Below are 20,564 nucleotides of genomic sequence, written 5' to 3'. Positions count from 1 at the left end.
ACGCTACGCACGTCGCCGTTCGAAAAAATGATGTCACTTCGCGCAAAGCACGGCGGGAATTTCGAAACGGAGCATGCGCAGTAGGTCCGGCGTGGGAGCGCACCTAATTTAAATGGCACACGCCCCTTTGAATTACGCGGGCTTACGCCGGAGGCCGCCGGCGTAGGTTTTCATTGCAAGTGCTTGGTGAATCAGGCACTTGAGATGAAAACATGCGGCGGTGTAACGTATCTACGATACGTTACGCCGCCGCACTTCTACGTGAATCTGGCCCACAGTTCCTGCAACAGAAATGGACCTTCCCCAAACTATTGCTGCAAGAGTACCGTTCACTGGAAACATCTTGGATTGTGCACATACTTTTGGCCGTACAGAATATGTTTTTGGGCTGGTTTTTGGGCTGGTTTTTGCTACACCAGACCAGAATTCTTCTTTAATATGCCCTATGCAAGCTTCAGTCAGTGTTTCCTTTCCCATTTCTTTACATGTGAGGCCCCGTACACACGTCCGAGAAACTCAACGGGCAAAACACATCGTTTTGCTCGTCGAGTTCCTTGTGAAGCCGCCGAGGATCTCGGCGAGCCAACTTTTCCCATTGACTAACGAGGAAATAGAGAACATGTTCTCTTTTTGCCCCGACGAGATCCTCGTCGGTTTCCTCGGGGAAAAGTGTACACACGGCCGGGTTTCTCGGCAGAATACGTCTCCCATCGAGTTTCTGGCTGAATTCTGCCGAGAAACTCGGTCGTGTGTACGGGGCCTTAGAAATGCCCACAATTCATATCTGCACTAAATGAAATACACACAGCTGTTAATCTCCTAGAACTCGCTGAATCTGAGCTGCCTTATTTCCTGGAAGAAAATAAATAAATCTGACATTTTGTATTTAATAAAGCTGCTGAGTGTTCACACATTTTAGCTTTTTCTACAGATGTCTTCAGGCAGCGATTCCTGCGATTTTGTCGTTTTTCCATCTCGTTTCAAGGTTGCGTGTGAAGCAATGGGGGTCAGTCCATGGCAAGGCCAGTTCTCAAGCAACTTATCACAACTGTTCCAAGCATGAAGATGCAAGATCCCCATCCAAGTCCGTATCCCCAACTAAACTGGGAGGAGCGGGGGAGTAATGGTGCTGCCAGGAGAAGTGAGAAGAGCAGGAGAGCACTTATCTGCAAGAGAACTTCAGAGACAGAATAGGATTAGTAAGGCATAATCAAAGGTAACAACAGATGCAGTCTAATAGCTGGATTCATAAAGACCGCCGCATCTTTAAGGCGGCGTATCGTATTTACGCTACGCCGCCTTAAGTTAGATAGGCAAGTACTGTATTCACGAAGTACTTGCCTCCTAACTTACGGCGGCATAGCGTAAATGGGGCCGGCGTACGCGCGCCTAATTCAAATTAGGCTGAGGGGGCGTGTTTTATGTTAATGGGGGGTGACCTGACGTGATTGACGTTTTTTGCACATGCGCCGTCCGTGTACATATCCCAGTGTGCATTGCGGCAAAGTACGCCGCAAGGACGTATTGGTTTCGACGTGGACGTAAATTACGTCCAGCGCTATTCACGGACGACTTACGCAAACAACGTAAAATTTTCAAATTTCGACGCGGGAACGACGGCCATACTTAACATTACTAGTGCAGCTATTTGATGGAATAACTTTACGCCTGAAAATGCCTTACGTAAACGGCGTATCTTTACTGCGACGGGCGCACGTACGTTCGTGAATAGGCGTATCTAGTGATTTACATATTCTACGCCGAACGCAATGGAAGCGCCACCTAGCGGCCAGCCTAAATATTGCACCCTAAGATACGACGGCGCAAGCCGTCGTATCTTAGATAGGTTTAAGTGTATCTCTGTTTGAGAATACACTTAAACTTAGGACGGTGCAGATTCCGAGTTAGGTCAGCGTATCTACTGATACGCCGGCCTAACTCTTTCTGAATCCACCTATAAGTCAGGGCTCCTCCAACTTCAACGTTTTTTTTTTATTAGCCAATAGTGCAGTCGGTATACCCCTCCTTTTCCTGCGTAAAAAGGAGAGGAAGGCATTTAGTACAGTTGCCTTCTCTGTGTCATCTGTACTACTCTTTCCATCCTCGTCTTTTATGTGGGCAGCATGCTCCGATTTTCCTGTTATCATTGAGAAAGTATTTGCATAATAAAATAAGACCCTAAACATACATATATAGTGGGGGTGGTGGCTATCGGGGGTGGTTTATGCTGATTTACAAGCCTGTAGCTCATTAAAGCGGGGGTTCGGGGGCGTGTCCAAGATGGCGACGTGAGCGGTCGCATCCTCCGTGAGCTCCGCCGGCTTCTCGCTACTTACCCGCTTCCAAGCCCTGCAGCCGCCTGATCACCCGCTCGCTACCAGCTGGATGAGGCGGGGGACCCCCCGGGCGCAGTCCGGAAAAGGCAAGAGGCTCAAATTCCCTCCGCAGCCGGAGATATCACCGCCCGCTTCTCCGGCCTTCCACGTGGAGCCGCGCGCCACGCGCTCTTCCCGCATGGCGGCCCAGCCGCCTATGGACGCCTCGGATCCTCGGCCGTCCTGGCTCCCGGAGGTGATGGCGGCTATAGCCACATGCCAGTCCACCCTGACGACGAAAATCGAGGAGGTACAGATGGACGTAGGCCTTATCCGGCAGGATATGGACAAGCTCCGATCCAGGGTAACGGAGACGGAACAGCGCATCGGGCTGCTGGAGGATGACTCTATGGAGCAATCGGCGTCCCTCCGCACCCTCCATACTAAAGTTAAGGCCTTGGAATCCAGGGCGGAGGACGCCGAGAATAGGAACCGGAGAAATAATCTCCGCATCATCGGCCTCCCGGAGGGGGTCGAGGGCAAGGATCCGACGGCCTACGTGGAGGACCTGCTGCGCTCCGTCCTTCCGGACGCGCGCTTCTCCCCCCATTACACCGCAGAGAGAGCGCATCGGGTCCCCCCTAAGCAGGGACCCCCGGGAGCCCCCCCGAGGACATTCATACTGCGGCTGCTTAACTTTAGGGACAGGGACGAAGTCCTCCGCGCGGCCAGGCAGCAGGGGGAGATCCGCTTTGAGAACACCAGGCTGATGATATTCCCCGACTACTCCGTCGAAACCCAGAGGCAGCGCAAGTCCTTCGACCAGGTCAAGGGAGCGATGAGGGCCCGGAACATCAAGTATAGTGTCCTCTTCCCGGCCAGACTCCGAGTGCAGGATGGTGAGTCCCTCCGTTTTTTCAACACCCCGAGGGAGGCCTCTGCCTGGCTTGACACCCTACCTCCGCATGGCTGATGAGGCACCCGTGAGTATTTGCCTTCTCCCTGGATTTGTACTTTGTTCCTCTCGGATGGGATTCCCGGCCCGGTTCCCGGTGCCCGGCGTCCCCCCTATGGTTCCCTTTGCCCCCTCCTTGGAGGTCCCCTGTCTGGTGCCCCTCTGACCCTGTCTTTCCCTCCCTGTGTTTCTCGGGGTGAATGACTTCCGTTCCCCAGCCTCACCCTCTATTGACACTGCCCTGGATTCTCTGTTGGGGACCCCTGTACCTGTGGGCTTATTGGGGGGTGGGGATGTTCATCCTTGGGGGATTGCTGGGTGGTTATCCCACCGAGAGACGTTTTTTTCCTTTTTTTTTTTTTTTTTTTTTTTTTTTTTCCTTTTTTTAGTTTTTTCTTTGTAACGTAAAGATTTGTGCCCCTGATTACCTCAGGAGACTGCTCTGGAAAAGCCTTCTCATTTGCAGCGTGATTGTGCCCTTCACCTCGGGGGGGGGGGAGTTTCTTTTTTTCTTTTTCCCCCCCTTTCTGTTTTTGTTTCCCGCTCCTTTTATTTGGGGGGAGGGCTGCAATGGCTGGAATTCACCATCCTGGCACTGGGACATGGAGGAGGTCTTTTTGCTCCTTGAACTACTACCCTTCATGTTCTCCTGCCCATTCGCCTGATAACCCTTCTTCGAGAGGCCGGGAGTGGAGGGGCGTCGTGCTCAAGTGGACACCCCCTGGATTGACTGGTGGGCTTAGCCTCGCCGCTTGCACATTTGCCCCCCTTTTTGCAGCCAGCGTGCTGAGTTGGGTTTGGGGAGTGGAAGCTCTTCCTAGTTTTGGGGGAATGAGCGGGGTGGGGGGGGGATTGTTGCCCTTCACGGGCTGATGTTATTATGGGTATTCGCCCCTTTTATTTCATCATTTTGTTTTTGGTTTTTGTTTTATTTAATGTTCAGATGTTTTATTGACTATATATGGTACAGCTTAAAGTTTAAATTTAGAGTGATTGACTCGTCTCGGGTCCTGGCGGCAGATTCCATGGAGCCCCCCTTCTTTGGTCCGCCAAATTTCCCTCCCGCTGATTACAATGACGGCGCTTAACATTATGTCATGGAACACCAGGGGCCTTAATTCTCCGGTTAAGAGGTCACTGGTGTTCCAATTCATTAGATCTCATGCCCCTCACATTTGCATTCTTCAGGAGACCCACCTTGTGGGCAGTAGAACCTTGGCTCTTAAAAAGCCGTGGGTGGCCAGCCACTATCACTCCACATACTCCACCTTTGCTAGGGGAGTGAGTGTCCTGGTTAATAAATCCCTACCCTTCAAGCTCCTCGACCTGGCGCTGGACCCAGACGGCAGGTATGTGGTCATCAATGCTAGAATCCATTCCCAGACTTGGTCCATTGTCGGTCTCTACCTGCCCCCCCCAGCCTCCCTTGTACTGTTGAACAAGATAACTGCCATCCTTGCTGACTTTGCCTCAGACCACATGATTTTGTTGGGAGATTTCAATATGGCCCCTGAACCGGGCGTGGACAGGATGGCTGGTGTGGGTCCCTCATCCCCGGGACTACTCTCCTGGGCCGAGGCCTATGGCTTGACTGACGTCTGGAGGTGGAAACACCCTCAGGAGCGGGCCTACACCTGTCACTCTGCCTCGCACGCTTCCTTCTCCCGCATAGATTTGGCCTTCGCTGGTCAGTCAGTCCTGTCTAGGGTCAAGGAGGTCAGGATACTTCCCCGGGGAATCTCGGACCATGCCCCCCTGTTGGTGTGCTTGGGTGATGCGGGGAACCCTGCCAGGCTATGGAGACTCTCAAGATTTTGGATCTCGGACCGTGATGTGGAATCTCAATTTACAGGGGTCCTTGACGGTTTCTGGGCCACTAACCCGGCCTCGGCCTCCTTGAATGTGGTCTGGGACGCCTTTAAGGCTTTTGCCAGGGGTCAGTATCAGACCATCATAGCGCGGGTTAGGAGGGAGAGGCGCTCTGCGCTGGTTGCGGCTGAAGGTGCCGCTGCGGCGCAGGAAGCGCTTTACGTCCGCTCCCGGGAACCCCAACACTACGTTAGGCTCCAATCCCTGACAACGGAGGTTATGTCCCTTCGTACCTCCCTGACGCAAAAGAAACTGTTAGCCCAATCCCAACGTATATTTGAGCAGGGTGAGAGATCGGGTAGGCTCCTGGCCTGGCTCTCTAGGGAGCGCTCGGGGGGCATGTCTGTCCCCCAGATCGCTGGTTCGGATGGGGGTCTCCTATACACCTCGGAGGAAATTAACCACACCTTTGCTACGTACTATCGTCGCCTCTACGAATCGCAGGTGACCTATGCGGATGACGAGTTGACCCTTTACCTTGACGAAGTCGATGTCCCTGTCCTGACCAACAAATACAGAGACTCCCTGGACAGACCTATCTCCCTGGACGAAATCCTTACGGCGCTTAAGACTATGCAGCCGGGTAAGACTCCTGGGCCTGACGGTCTCCCTGTTGAACTTTATAAACAATATCCTGACGTACTAGCTCCTAGGCTGCGGGAGATGCTGGTGGCGGCTGAACTTTTGGGTTCCCTCCCCGACTCCATGGGCGATGCAGTGATTGTAGTTATCCCGAAACCGGGTAAGGATCCCTCCCTGTGCCCCTCCTACAGGCCCATTTCATTATTAAATGTTGATGCCAAGCTGCTGGCTAAGGTCCTTGCTATTCGGTTGAACACGGTTATCACGGCCCTGGTCCACCCCGATCAAACGGGTTTCATGCCGGGCAGGGGTACTGACATCAATTTGAGGAGACTCTTTTCCCATATAGCCAGGGCGGATGACAGGGGTCAGACACTGGTGGCCTCCCTCGACGCCGAGAAGGCTTTCGACTCGGTCGAGTGGAGGTACCTGTGGGCAGTTCTCGCCAAATTTGGCTTTGGTCCTAGATTCATCTCCTGGGTTCAGCTCCTTTATAAGGCTCCCCGGGCCAGAGTCTGTACCAACGCTTGCCTCTCGGACCCTTTCCCGTTGGAGCGGGGCACGAGGCAGGGCTGCCCCCTCTCTCCGGGGCTCTTTGCACTCGCCATAGAGCCCTTGGCGGCCCTCATTAGGGCAGATGAGGGCATACGGGGAATACGGGTTGGTCCTCTCCATGAAAAAATCTCCCTATATGCGGATGACGCCCTGTTATACTTGGCTGACTCGGCTGACTCCCTAGGTAAAGCCTTGGTCCAGTTTGACCGCTTTGCCGGCTTCTCCGGAGTCCGTATAAACTGGGACAAGTCGGAGCTTTTCTCCCTCCACCCCTCCCCTATTGACTCTAACGCCCGGTCGCAGCTTAGGTGGGTTCAGGAAATTAAGTACCTGGGGATAAAGATTACGGTGGAGTTGGGGGACTTTGTGACGCGTAACCTTCAGCCTCTGATGAAACAGGTCACTGCCAACTTCGCGGCGTGGCGCTCACTCCCTTTGACACCGGTGGGCAGAATTAACCTCCTTAAGATGGTGCTTCTGCCCAAATTTTTGTATTACTTTAGGAACACCCCGGTCCATCTTTGCAGAGCCTTCTTCAAAAAACTTGAGAGTCAGGTGGGGACATTTGTCTGGGCGGGTAGGGCTCCTAGGATAGCTAAAAAAACTCTGTATTTGCCCCTTTCGGGTGGTGGCTTATCGCTCCCGAACTTCCAACTGTACTATTGGGCGGCTGTCCTGGTCACCGTTCGGTGGTGGTTTGCCCAACCCAAACAGAATCCGGCGGTTACGTTGGAGGCCGCCATTCTGGGCTCATATGCCGCCCTGAGCAACCTTGCATTCAGGGGTTGTCGTGCGGCCCTCTCGGTAACGGTCCCGATGAAAACAACGCTTAGGGCCTGGAGGGAGGCTAGGGCAATCTACGCGAGGCCCTCGCATATCTCCCCGCATCTACCTCTCTGGGGCAACCCTCTGCTACCCCACCTGTACTCCCTTCCTGACCCTTCGGTTTGGGCCAGCAAGGGGATCACTACTCTGAAACATATCGTATCCAACGGCGCTCTTATGACCTTTCGGGAGTTGAGGGACAAATATTCCATCCCTGCACATTGGACATTCAGATACTGCCAACTTAGACATGCGTACACTGCCCAATTTCCGGACACGCTGACGCTCCAATCGGACTCGATCGAGAGACTCTTGACCTCGCGGACCATGGGGCGACCCCTCTCCACCCTTTACCTCTACTTGACAGTTGCATATGACTCCGGGTCGACTCGCTCTTTCGAAAGGTGGAAGGCTGATATACCTGACCTGGATGATGAAAAGTGGGAGGAATGTGTTTCCACGTTCATCCCGTCACTTATAGCAGCTAGGGACAGGTTCATACAAATTAAGTTCCTTCATCAGGCTTATTATACTCCCCAGAGGTTGGCCCGCATCTACCCCCAGAGGGACCCTCTTTGTCCGCGATGCAGGGCTCAGGAGGGCTCGTTTTGGCACATGGTGTGGGCATGCCCCGAGATTCAGATTTACTGGGGCCGGGTGGCGGGGATCCTGGGTTCGGTGTCTCAGCTGCAGGTCCCGATTGACCCCTTGGTTCTCCTTTTGAGCCACCTGGAGGAGACGCAGGGTGACAGGTACTCTAAATTGTTTCTTACCTTCTCCCTCTTCTATGCCAGGAGGGAAATCCTTCTTAAATGGAAGGCAGCTGACCCGCCTACGGTGGAGTCTTGGACCCAGTCTATCAACAACGTTCTACCACTTTACAGGATCACTTATGAAAGTAGACAGTGCCCAGCAAAGTTTGACAAGGTGTGGTCTGGATGGATTGATGCCAGGGGTTAAGGTTGGGTTTTGGTCCAAATAATATGCTGTACCTGAATACTTGGTGATGTTTTATGTGATCAGTGACATGTGAATTTCACCCGCTCTGCTTTGCACTCTCCCCCCCCTGCCCCTTTCCCCCCCCCCCCTCCGAGGGGTGCCTGTTTTTATCCTATTCCCACTTCTTTTCCCTCAGGTGGCCCTTGGGGGGGCGGGGGCTGAGTATGAATCCTGGTATGAATATATGTCTTCTCCCTTGGGGTTCGGGGGAGGGTTGGCTGGGTGCGGGATATGATGTTTCTCCCCCTGATATGGTATTGCACTTAGTAATTTTATCCTGCTCTAAGTTCCTGAGGCGGCCCTGTAACTTTTCTTTTGTATTTGACTGTACCTATATTTATCTGTGACAATGTAAACCTGCTTTGTTTTCTCAATAAAACATCTCTGTTAAAAAAAAAAAGCGGGGGTTCACCCTATAAAAAAAAATATATATATATTTTTTTCTAGCATAAAATTAGGCATAGTAGCGCGAGCTACAGTATGCCTGTCTTAATTTTTTTATCCCCGTACTCACTGTGTAATCGTACATAGAAGATTCCGAATGCCCACGGGGAATGGGCGTTCCAATCCAGACGGAAGGTGATTGACGGCCGGCTCTGGCGCGTCACGCTTCTCCGGAAATAGCCGAAATAGGCTTGGCTCTTCACGGCGCCTGCGCATAGTCTGTGCGCAGGCGCCGTGAAGAGCCGAGACCTACTCCGGCTGTCTTCGGGGAGCGTGACGTGCCAGAGCCGGCCGTCAATCACCCTCCCTCTTGAAAGGAACGCCCATTCCCCGCGGGCAGTCGGAATCTTCTATGTACGATTACACAGTGAGTACGGGGATAAAAAAATTAAGACGGGCATACTGTAGCTCGCGCTACTATGCCTAATTTTATGCTAAAAAGTTGTTCTGCAGGGTGAACCACCGCTTTAAATCAGTTGCTGCCCACTGCTTTCTGGATTGCTGCATTGCCTATGCTGCTAAAAATCTCCTATTATGATCTTTCTTTGGGAGAAAGTGGGTGCATGTTGAGCACGAAAACAGGAGGATTTGTCTGTCAGGAAGGGTAAAGTAAGCTTTTATTTATGATGCTAGTCAATATTGTAGAAGCTGAATTTGGGACCCCTTTAGACCGACCCACGGGAGATGTAACAATGCTTGTCTTGGCTTCCCTTCTTCCATTTTTGTGAAGACCTTTTTGCTTTAAGGGCTTGTCCACCAGTGCGGAGGACCTATGTTTACTTTTTCTGCACTAGAAAAACGCAGGTCTCCGCAAGGACACACAATGCAAACGGTGCTCTGCCCTTTGAAAGCACAAGGCACTTGTGGCCAGAACTGACACAGTAAGTACAGTAAGGACTCGTTCACAGTGGGGTGGTTAAAACCATATGGTTGAGCTGCACTTTTACTGACAACTCCTCCCTCGCCCAAAACTGCTACCTTTTTTAGGCTTGGTTCACATATATGGGAATCGGATGCGTTTTGAACCACATAACATAAACCAGGCCGGCTTTAATGGAGCTGGTTCATATATTTGCGGGCCGATTACAGTGCAAATTAACCGATTGCCGCCCGCGCTATAGCCAAAAGACAGCTGCAGAGCGGGCTTCCAACGCCGGGAGGGCGTCCATGGAAGTCCCCCAGTGATTGCCCTGTGGCACGCTCTGTGATCGCTGAGTGCTTCGGCTGGTCACAGTTTTGGGGTAAAGGGCCAATCACAGTGACCCTTTACCATGTGATCAGCTGTCAGCCAATGACGGCTGATCACAGCATGTAAACACAAGCCAGTTATCGGCTTTTCTCTCCTCACGCTCACAGCGTAACGGGCTTGTGTTGGGGATATGTGCACTGACAATCGGGGCACAGATTATCAGTGTCCTGATTATCTGTGCAGTCCAATCAGTGCCGCCTATCAACGCTGCCCATCAGTGCCTGCCTCGTCAGCGCACATCAGTGAAGGAGAAAAATTACCTGTTTGCAAAATGTTATAACAAATTATGAACTACTTTTTTTTTTTTCCCCAAAATGTTCTGTCTTTTTTGGTCTATTTAGCAAAAATATAAAAAGAAAACCATTTGTGGGGAAAAAAAATTATACAAATTTCATTTGGGTACAGTGTAGCATGACTGCACAATTGTCATTCAAAGTTTGACAGTGCTGAAAATTGGCCTGGGCAAAACAGAGGTAAAAGTGCCCAGTAAGCAAGTGGTTGAACAAGGGTCCTGTGCATTATTTCAGTGTCAAATTCGCACCTGAACCGCTAAAAAAAAAAACGCACCAGACTCTGCACCAGAACCGGACCCGCATATATGTTAACCCAGCCTTAGGGGCAGTAGCCAAGGTGTTCATATGCTGCGTCGCTTTCAGCAAGCATAGCGTTTCCCGAGGGCAACCCATTCAAAGTGAACAATTGCAGGCAATGAACCTGGTTAAAGCAGATGGTAAGGAGGGGATACAACGCCTCCTCGCTGCCTGTCAAATGCTCACTGAAGAGCGATTTTAAGCGCAGCTCTTTCTTTAGAGAACAAAGCATATGTGAATGAGCCCTAAAATGTGTCATTTTTACAGTGTAGGATGTGTGACGCTCTCTTAAATGAATTCCTATCACGAAAAACTTTCATATTCAGTACTTTACCTGATATAATGAGTAGAAATGACAGATTGCGGAACTTCAGAGGCTGCTTCACTTGGCAGATCCACAGAACACTCACAATGAACCACAGGCCAGAGATGAGCGTGGCAAATAACACAAGGATGAGAGAAGCCACTTGCCAGTCTAAAAATAAGAAAAACATTGTTAAACCAAATATTGTAACAAGGAAGAATGAATAGTGGATATAAAGAGTTACATTTGGATATATTCTGGGTTGAATCTGGATCTACTGTGTGTATTGTGTGCCACATCTTTAGCTCCACCGGTTCTAACCGATGTAACCTCACACCATGTACCATAAACATCTGTACATTGCACTATGTATTACATTTCCCAGACTGCTGCACTCTGTACTGTACATCCATTTTACTAGGAAATGTTTAAAGAATTCAATATTCATTCCATCCAATGGGGTAGTAGGGTAATATTACTATTCATTTAATCCACAACTCCTACATTTGCATCCTGGCGCCTGGGCTTTTGTCAGCCCATTCACTGCCGATACCACCCTGCACTCTCCAAGCCTGGTGCTAAGGTTCCCCATGATTAAGCTCCAAGGGGCGAGTGAAGCGCATTGGAGACATGGCCTGGATGGAGTCCGGACTGAGGCTGCCATTCATCTCACTTCATGCACACAGGTCTGCTTCCTGATGTGTGGCTTATGGACCTTTTCCTTTGACATTGCTGAGGCTGGGTTCTTAGTCTGAGAGTCAGGCAATGAAATTCTATTCATCGGACGGGTCTTGGAGGCAGTCCCAATCCTAAAAGGGCTGGGCCTTCCATCTGCCAGGGGCGTGTGCTGGACCAAGCTATGAAACTGATTGGGTGTGTCCTCTGTCCGGGGGGCAGATTGGATTTCGAGGGAAGGCCTTGTGCGAAGGTGGGTGGCTCCCTATCTCAGTTGAGCAGTGTGGGGTGTAGGGGGCTGGAGGATGGACCTATGCCACCATGGGCTGCATGGTGAGCACCGAGGACAAATCAGCTGTTCCACACACCCCGTGTGTGTGTCCCCACTATGTATCCTGGGCTTTGCTTGCCTATCTGCAGGCCTGGGAACAGCATATCTAGTGCCACCAGGTAGAGGAGAGCACGTCCGCTCTCCTCCCCTTCTTTTTGCTGACCCGGAAGTGATGTGTATGACGTCACTTCCGAGTCCCTATTGACCGTTTTCTCGGCCATCAAGGCTGGGAAAGAAACGATTGCAGTGCGATGTGCATTGCATGGGGTTAGGTTCACACTATTGCAAATTGGATGCGGGTTCCCCGCATCCAATTTGCAATAGAGGGAGATTTTGACCGGCTCTCTATGGAGTCCGTTGTCAGGGCTGGGCTCAGCCCTTCCTTCTCTGAGCTGGCCACTCAGCTGTCGGCTAATTGCCAGCTCCTATCTCTCCACAGTGACTCACCTGTTGATGATCCTGCTCGTCAGTCCTGCCTACTTAAGCCTTCCAGTTCAGTTGCTCTCTGCCTTCGCCTTGGTCAACATCACAGAAACTATCTCCTGCGTTCCTGTTGAAGACTTGCTTGGCTGACGTTCCTTCTCCTGATCCCGCTTGCTGTTCTACATGTTCTTCTCTGGCTCGCTGACAATTGGCTTGGCTGACTCTTCGATCCGGTTCCTGAACTCTGGCTATATTTTGACTACGCTTACTCTGTTTATCTTTTTATTATTATTATTATTATTAAACAAGTGTGATTGAACTGTACTTCTGTCTCAGTCTGATTCATGGTTTCTGACACCCGTTTACATATCTCTGCTGCGGCTCTGAGAATTTGCACCGAAGCCCTGTGTGTCTTTTGGTCCGTTTCAGGTCGAAATTCAGCCAAAATATTGGGCTGGAATGGTGAACCAGGATGCATCGGACCCTTGCTGGGAGCCGCATGCGGCGATGGTGTGAACCCAGCCTTACATTCAGCAGTGCACACAGGTGACACTTGGATGTCTCAGTTAAAGCGGATGTGCCACGGGAAAATGATATTAAAAGCCAGCAGATACAAATACTGCAGCTGCTGACTTTTAATATAAGGACACTTACCTGTCCTGGAGTCCAGCGCCGATCGCAGCAGATGACGAGCCGATCGCTCGTCACCCTGCTGCTCCCCCCTCCATCCTCGGTGAGGGAACCAGGAAGTGAAGCGCTCCGGCTTCACTGCCCGGTTCCCTACGGCGCATGCGCGAGTCGTGCTGCGCCCGCCGATTGGCTCCCGCTGTGTGCTGGGAGCCGAGTGTTCCCAGCATACAACGGGGGACGGACGGGAAGGAAGGAAAAAACCCGTCCTTTGCCCGTAGCGTGTGGCCGGAAGTGGGTGCAAATACCTGTCTGTAGACAGGTATCTGCACCCCCCTCCCCCCTGAAAGGTGTCAAATGTGACACCGGAGGGGGGGAGGGTTCCGATCAGCGGGACTCCACTTTAGAGTGGAGATCCGCTTTAAGCGGGTGTAAACCGATGGATGTACTCTGCAAGGTAAAGGCATAATGTGCTAGTATGCATTGCACCCAAGCACATTAAATCTGTCACCCCCCCCAATTTTTTTTTATTCAAAACAAATTTTCAAGTCCTGCTCTACACAGGTAGGTGCCAAAACCGCGCCCAAATTTCTTCATAAAGGAGGCATTCTTTCAAAATCAAAAACAAAGATGTAAATTGAACCCCTTACATATAGACGATTAAAAAAAAAACATTATTATTGAAAATACACAAAAACCTTCATATAAATTAGACCCTGCGGAAAGGTATTTCCAATCATTGGCAACAAAACATGTAGAGAGCCCTGTACATCCGCGATCACAAGAGATCCAACATATGACAAAAATGCATAATGTTTGCTTTGCAAAGCAAATATTAAAAGGTCAACAGCAATGTCTGTCCATAAAGTGCACAAATTCATCTCGGGAAAGTTGGGCCAACATATTCCAAAATAAAGATCACATGGGCGGAGGCGGCCTCTATAGGATTGGTTAACCCAGGGATCCTCAAACTACGGCCCTCCAGCTGTTGTAGAACTACACATCCCATGAGGCATTGTAACACACTGACGTTCGCAGACATGATTAGGCATGATGGGAATTGTAGTTCCTGAACTGGAGGGCCGTAGTTTGAAGACCCATGGGTTAACCACTTCAATACCAGGCAGTTATACCCCCCTTCCTGCCCAGGACAATTTTCAGCTTTCAGTGCGCTCACACTTTGAATGACAATTGCGCGGTCATCCAGCGCTGTACCCAAGCGAAATTTTTATCATTTTCTTCCCACAAATAGAGATTTCTTTTGGTGGTATTTGATCACCTCTGCGGTTTTTATTTTTTGCTAAACAAACTAAAAAAGACCCACATTTTTTATAAAAAAAGTTTTTTTTTTAGTTTCTGTCATAAAATTTAGTTTTCCCCTTCACTGACGGGCACTGATGAGGCGGCACTGATATGTAGAATTGATGGGCGCTGATAGGCGGTGCTGATATGCGGCTGTGATGGGTACTGACAGGCGGCACTGATAGGTAGTACTGATTGGCACTGACAGGTGGCACTGATGGGCAGCATTGATGAGGTACTGATAAGTACTGACAGGTGTTACTGCTGGGCAGTGATTGGCACTGTGGTGGGCAGTGATTGGCACTGTGTTGGGCACTGGCAGAATTTATTGTTTTTACATTGCTGGGCATAGATTGGCAGCTTATTGGTACATCTGATGGGGATGTGCTGATAATAAATGTACGGATTATCAGCATAGAGCCCCCCCCCCCCTGACAGGCAGAGCTGCTGATCGGCTCTCCCTGTCAGCGCGTACCGAGAAATGCTGTTTACCAGCACTTCCTGGTTCACGCGTTGATCAGCTGTGATTGGCCACAGCTGAAGTCCATCCAGTTCAACCATAAAAATAAATAACAAATCATATCATATCATACAATCCCATATACACAATCCTATACCCACAGTTGATTCAGAGGAAGACATGTTGAGGTGGGGGTCAAACTGTATTGTGGGGTCCACATCCCAATTATATGGTGCAAGTGGACACATTTTCCCTTTTGACGGGACTTTATTGGCCCTGGTGATTGATAGGTCAATCACAACAAAAGCAATCAACCAAGTATAGAGAGTAGATATATTAAAAGTATAAAATTGTATTAAACATCATAAAAAATATAAATATAATGAATGTACAAAAGATGGCGGCTGATCAACATATAAGTCAACATGACATGGTAATAGAGATATACTCATGGGTCCAGTATTGCTGATATTGCAAAGTCCTCTGCTTCAGTTCCTCTAATCTTTCCTCATAGCTGAGCTCCTCCATGCCTCTTATCAGTTTGGTTGCCCTTCTCTGCACTTTCTCCAGTTCCCCGATATCCTTTTTGAGAACTGGGGCCCAAAACTGAACTGCATATTCCAGATGAGGTCTTACTAATGATTTGTACAGGGGGGGGGGGGGGGCAAAATGATATCTCTGTCTCTGGAGTCCATACCTCTCTTATACACAAAAGGACTTTGCTCGCTTTGGAAACCGCAGCTTGGCATTGCTTGTTATTATTGAGCTTATGACCTGCCAAAACCCCCAGATCTTTCTCCACTACGGCTCCCCCCAGTTGTACTCCCTATAGTATGTATGATGCATATTCTTAGCCCCCAAGTGCCTAGCTTTACATTTATATACATTAAACCTCATTTCACACATAGTTGCCCAATTTGACAGAGCATTGAGGCGGCTTTTAAGTCATAGACATCCTGTGGGGAAGTTATTCCACTGCATAGTTTAGTGTTATTTGCAAAGATTCCCTCTGTTCTCAGGTGCATAAGAGCTGAGGGGAAGAGAAGCAGCAGCACACTGAGCTTGCCAGTGACTGGCTGTGTAGCGGGGGTGTGTCAGGACAAGTTTGGTCATTGGAGGAGAGCACACTGATTTCCCAGCACAGCTAGAGAACTGACTACGCTGTGCTCTCCTGCTTAGATGCGGTCAGCTTTTAAAGAGGAAGTACACTTCCCTTGATTGTATGAACCTATAGGTAAGCAGATATTTTACTGTATATGCCTCCGATGACATCATCGGCGCATGCGCTCTGAAGGAACGGCCGCCCGTGGCATGATCAGCGGCTCCCGGTAGCAACCTGCCTGCTATGGACGCACTCATGCATGCTCGCTCCTGAGCCCTGCTCTGTGTCCATAGACACATAGAACATGGCCCAGCCCCACCTCCCACTCCCTCCTCACTGGCTGTGATTGAAAGCAGCGGAAGGCCAATGGCTCCCACTGCTGTCACTAAACCCGGTCACTAAGCCCGATCCAGCGCGGTGCCCAAGAGCAGTGGTTTTCTCTTCACTGGATATGGAGGCAGCAGCAGGAGCCATTGGCTCTTGCTGCTGTCAATCACAGCCTGCGAGGAGAGAGCAGGGGTGGGACTGAACCAATGGATGCACACAGCGTGGCTTGGAAGTGAGCCTCCACGAGTGCGGAGGGGAAGGGGGGGGTGGAGCCTGTAGCGCTGGCAGGTGACTCTAAAAGAGGAGGATCTGGGTTGCTCTATGCAAAACCATTACACAGAGCAGAAAAGTATAACATGTTTATTATAATAAAAAAAAATACCTTTTACATTCATGTAGTTTAGAAAAATAAATAATAATTATGCCTCGTACACCCGACTGGAAAAACTGCAATGAGAGCTTTTTGTCGGGAAAACCGGCCGTGTGTATGCTCCATCGCAGTTTTTCCGACGGGAAAACTGCCGGAAAAAAATAGAGCAGGATCTCTTTTTTTTTTTCCCCGTCAGGAAAAAAATCCGAGAGGGAAAACCGGTTGTCTGTATGCTTTTCCGACGGGAAAAAAAACCTGCATGCTCGGCTTAATTTTGTCGGATCGTTGTAGTCTTTTACGTCACTGCATTCATGACAGCCAAAAGTTTTACCGGACCTTTGTGTGACCTTGTCTTGAGAGGAATTCCGTCAGGAAAACCATCCAAGGTTTTTTTTTCCCGACGGGAAAACCACTTGTGTGTACGGGGCATGAGAATAATATAAATATACTATGTGTGTGTGTATATATATATATATATATATATATATATTGTTTTATATATATATATTCGTTATCGGTTAGGGTCCTTTCACACTAGCGGACCGTTCGTCCGCTCATTACAAGTCCGTTAACGGACTTGTAATGAATCCCTATGGGAACGCGTCCGCTAGCGTCCGCGTCAGTCGGGATCCGCTTTTCCGAGCGGAAGAAACCCTATTTTTCTTCCGTTCGGCGGAGCGGAACTGATGCAGACGGACAGACGGTCCGTCTGCATCAGGTTCCCCATAGGGGACAGCGGAGCAGAGACAGGGCGGTCCCTGCACTGTGTGCGGGGACCGCCCTATCCGCCGACAGCTGAGCGGGGATCCCCGCTGAGCTTTGGCGGACACACGGAGCAGACCCAGAAACGGTCCGCTCCGTGTGAAAGAGCCCTTACTTATTAAAAATGGTAAGATCTCGAGATTTTCTTCGGATACAAAATATTACAATGTTGTTTTACGTCCTATGTTACTCACCGGTGCTCAGTGCAGATCTGCAATGCCATGCGTTGGTTTGTTGGCTGCAGATTTCCCACAGAGACAGAGAGAAGTGCTTGGATGTCACCCAGGAAGGGCTGACCAGGGCCACCACATTCATAGACAATGCCAGGAACCCGCAGAGGAGCACGACAAAAGTGAACTGTCTGGGGGGCATCGCTGGAGGTAGACTTCCAATCTCAGGAGGCATCCTAAGTATTCCAATAACCCGATCTCCAATGTTCCACCAAGATGTTCTTCAAAAAATCTCACCCAACTTCTCAATGTCTGCACCCTGTTTAGCTTTACCAATGTAACCCTGCAAAATGCCATGTAAACCTTGTACTGGTTATATCCCGCAGGGGCACATGATGCTGACAGCATAACACCACCAAACAATGTGCAACGCAAACGGGAGGCATGACATTCTGTGGGCTTCAGCACAGAGCTCTCTGGATTCAGCTGGCAGGACGGTTTTGTTAGGAGTGCAGCAACAGTTAACCACTTCATTACTGGGCACTTAAACCCCCTTCGTGCCCAGACCAGTTTTCAGCACTGACGCATTTTGAATGACAATTGCGCGGTCATACAACACTGTACCCAAATTATGGGCCATATCCTCAAAAGAGATACGCCGTCGTATCCCTGTTTCTATCTTTGGAACTGATCCACAGAATCAGTTTTCCATAGTTAGGCAGAAGATCCGGCATGTGTAAGGGACTTACACTGCCGGATCTTAGGATGCAGTACCGCATCCGCCGCTGGGGGCATTTCGCGTCGAAATGCCGCCTCGCGTATGCAAATTAGCAGTTACGGAGATCCACGAAGCTTTTCAGCTTCGTTTTTTCTCCGTAAGTATTAAGTTGCATGTGTAAAATTAGGGCTGCTTTTACAAAGTGTAAACTGTTGTAAAAGTAGACCCTTCTGTCCAGCGTCGCGTTTTTTTTTTTTGTTTTAAAAAATGTTTCCGCCGTATCTTTTTTTTTCCCCGACGCAACTTTATTGACCCGTCGCGATCCACAAAGCTCGGCGTAACGTAATTTCGCGCTATGCACGTCGGGAAAATGACGTCACGAGCATGCGCAGTACGGCCGGCGCGGGAGCGCGCCTAATTTAAATGGGAATCGCCCCCATTTGAAGAGGAACGCCTTGCGCCGGCCGGATTTAAGTTACACCGCTCAAAATTTCTAGGTAAGTGCTTTGTGGATCGGGCACTTAGTTAGAGATTTTGCGGCGGTGTAACTTAAATGGAAAAAGTTACGTTGCACCAGGTTTTTGAGGATTAGGCCCTATATTTTTATCATTTTTTTCCCACAAATAGAGCTTTCTTTTGGTGGCATTTGATCATCTCTGCAATTTTTATTTGTTGCGCTATAAACAAAAAAATACAGAATTTTTTTGAAAAAAACACAATATTTTTTACTTTTTGTTATAATAATATCCCAATTTAACAAAAAAAAGTTTTTTCCTCGGTTTAGGCGATACGTATTATTCTACATATTTTTGTTTAAAAAAAATCGCAATAAGCGTATATTGATTGGTTTGCGCAAAAGTTATAGTGCCTACAAAATAGGGGATAGATTTATGATTTATTTTTTACTAGTAATGGCGGCGATCTGCGTTTTTTTTTTTTTGTCAGGCCTGCGATATTGGCGATATTGCGGCGACATATTGGACACTTTTGACACAATTTTGGGACCATTCACGTTTATACAGCGATCAGTGCTATAAAAATGCACTAATTACTGTATAAATGTGACTGGCAGGGAAGGGGTTAACACTAGGGGGTGAGGAAGGGGTTAAATGTATTCCCTGGGTGTGTTCTAACTGTGTGTGTACAAGGGACACAGCATCGGTCTCCTCTCTCCCTGACGGGACGTGGAGCTCTGTGGCACAGTGTTTCCCCGCTGCGCGCCCCCATCGGCGTGCGCAGGGAATGCACATAAAGGACGTCCACCCGGCAGTTGAGAGCCGCGCTGTGGACGTCTTTCGTCTACAGCGCGGCTCTCTAGTGGTTAAACATCACCATACATGTTTATAAAAAATATAATCACCATATCAAAAGCAGCCGGAATCTGAGGGCTACCCGGTCTCACAGCAGGAGGTCATCTGTCTAAAATGGGTTTAAAAGGCTGCTACAGAAGATAGAAAGGTATACAATGCCTTGAAAAAGTATTCATACCCCCTTTTTTCTTTCCACATTTTGTCATGTTACAACCAAAAAACGTAAATGTATTTTATTGGGATTTTATGTGATAGGCCAACACAAAGTGGCTCATAATTGTGAAGTGGCAGGAAAATCATAAATGGTTTTCCCGATTTTTTTACAAATAAATATGTAAAAAGTGTTGACATTTAACCACTTCAATACCGGCACTTATACACCTTCCTGCGCAGGCCAATTTTCAGCTTTCAGCGCTGTCACACTTGACAATTGCATGGTCATGCGACACTGTACTGAAACAAATAGAGCTTTCTTTTGGTGGCATTTGATCACCTCTGGGGTCTGAATTTTTGCGCTACAAATAAAAAAATGAACGGAAAGTTAGAAAAAAAAAACGTTTTTCTTTGTTTCCGTTACAAAACGTTATAAATTCGTAAGTTTTCTCCTTCACTTATGGGCACTGATGAGGTGGCACTTACCGTATTTATCGGGGTATTGAGCGCTCCGGCGTAGAGCGCGCACCCCTAATGTAGACCCGAAATTCCTGTAAAAAAACATTTTATTACTTACAGTTTTGGTGTCTTGCGCGGCGTCCATCGGCGGCCTTGTCCGGTCCGGCGTCCGTCTGCGGCCTCGGTGGTGTCCTCCCGGCTTCTCCCGCGCTGTTTCCGAGTCGAATCCCCGCTTCCCGCGCTCAGTTTGAACGCCTCCGCCGACATATACCGAGCGCAGTACGCTCGGCTTCTCACGCATAAACGTCACAGAGCGTGACCACGGGCGAAGCCGAGCCTGGCCGAATGTACCCGAGTGTACTGCACTCGGTATATGTCGGCGGAGGCGTTTAAACTGAGCGTGGGTATTGGCGTATTTCGCGCACCCACGATTTTCCCCTTATTTTAAGGGGGAAAAAGTGCGCGGTATACGCCGATAAATACGGTATATGCAGCACTGATCAGAGGTGTTGGCAGGAAGCATTGATTGGCATAGAGTTTCATCCCTGGTGGCCATGGGTGGGCAGCCATGTCCTTGTACTATATAGTTGAAGGTAAATCTAAAGGAAATTGAATATGGAAATTGTATAATGTATGACCAGCTCTAATGTGCATTTATCAACTTTATTTTAAGTCATGGCACCCTTCA

At 49.2% G+C, this 20,564-nt stretch overlaps 1 protein-coding gene across 1 annotated transcript; it reads right to left on the bottom strand.

Moving 5' to 3' along the window:
* Positions 1–710: 710 nt before the first annotated feature.
* Positions 711–17,685, bottom strand: LOC120913094 (transmembrane protein 47-like). Its single transcript, XM_040322794.1, has 3 exons — positions 17,261–17,685; positions 10,718–10,858; positions 711–1,177 (listed from the first exon to the last, which is right to left on the bottom strand). The coding sequence occupies exons 1-3, from the start codon at positions 17,469–17,471 to the stop codon at positions 1,008–1,010; spliced, it is 522 nt and encodes a 173-aa protein (XP_040178728.1). The 5' UTR covers positions 17,472–17,685; the 3' UTR covers positions 711–1,007.
* Between the last annotated feature and the right edge of the window lie 2,879 nt (positions 17,686–20,564).

The sequence above is a fragment of the Rana temporaria genome, chromosome 9 (assembly GCF_905171775.1).
Source record: "Rana temporaria chromosome 9, aRanTem1.1, whole genome shotgun sequence".
Lineage (NCBI taxonomy): Eukaryota > Metazoa > Chordata > Amphibia > Anura > Ranidae > Rana > Rana temporaria.
The sequence above is the reverse complement of the archived record's forward strand: the minus strand, read 5'-3'. Positions and strand labels throughout refer to the sequence as shown.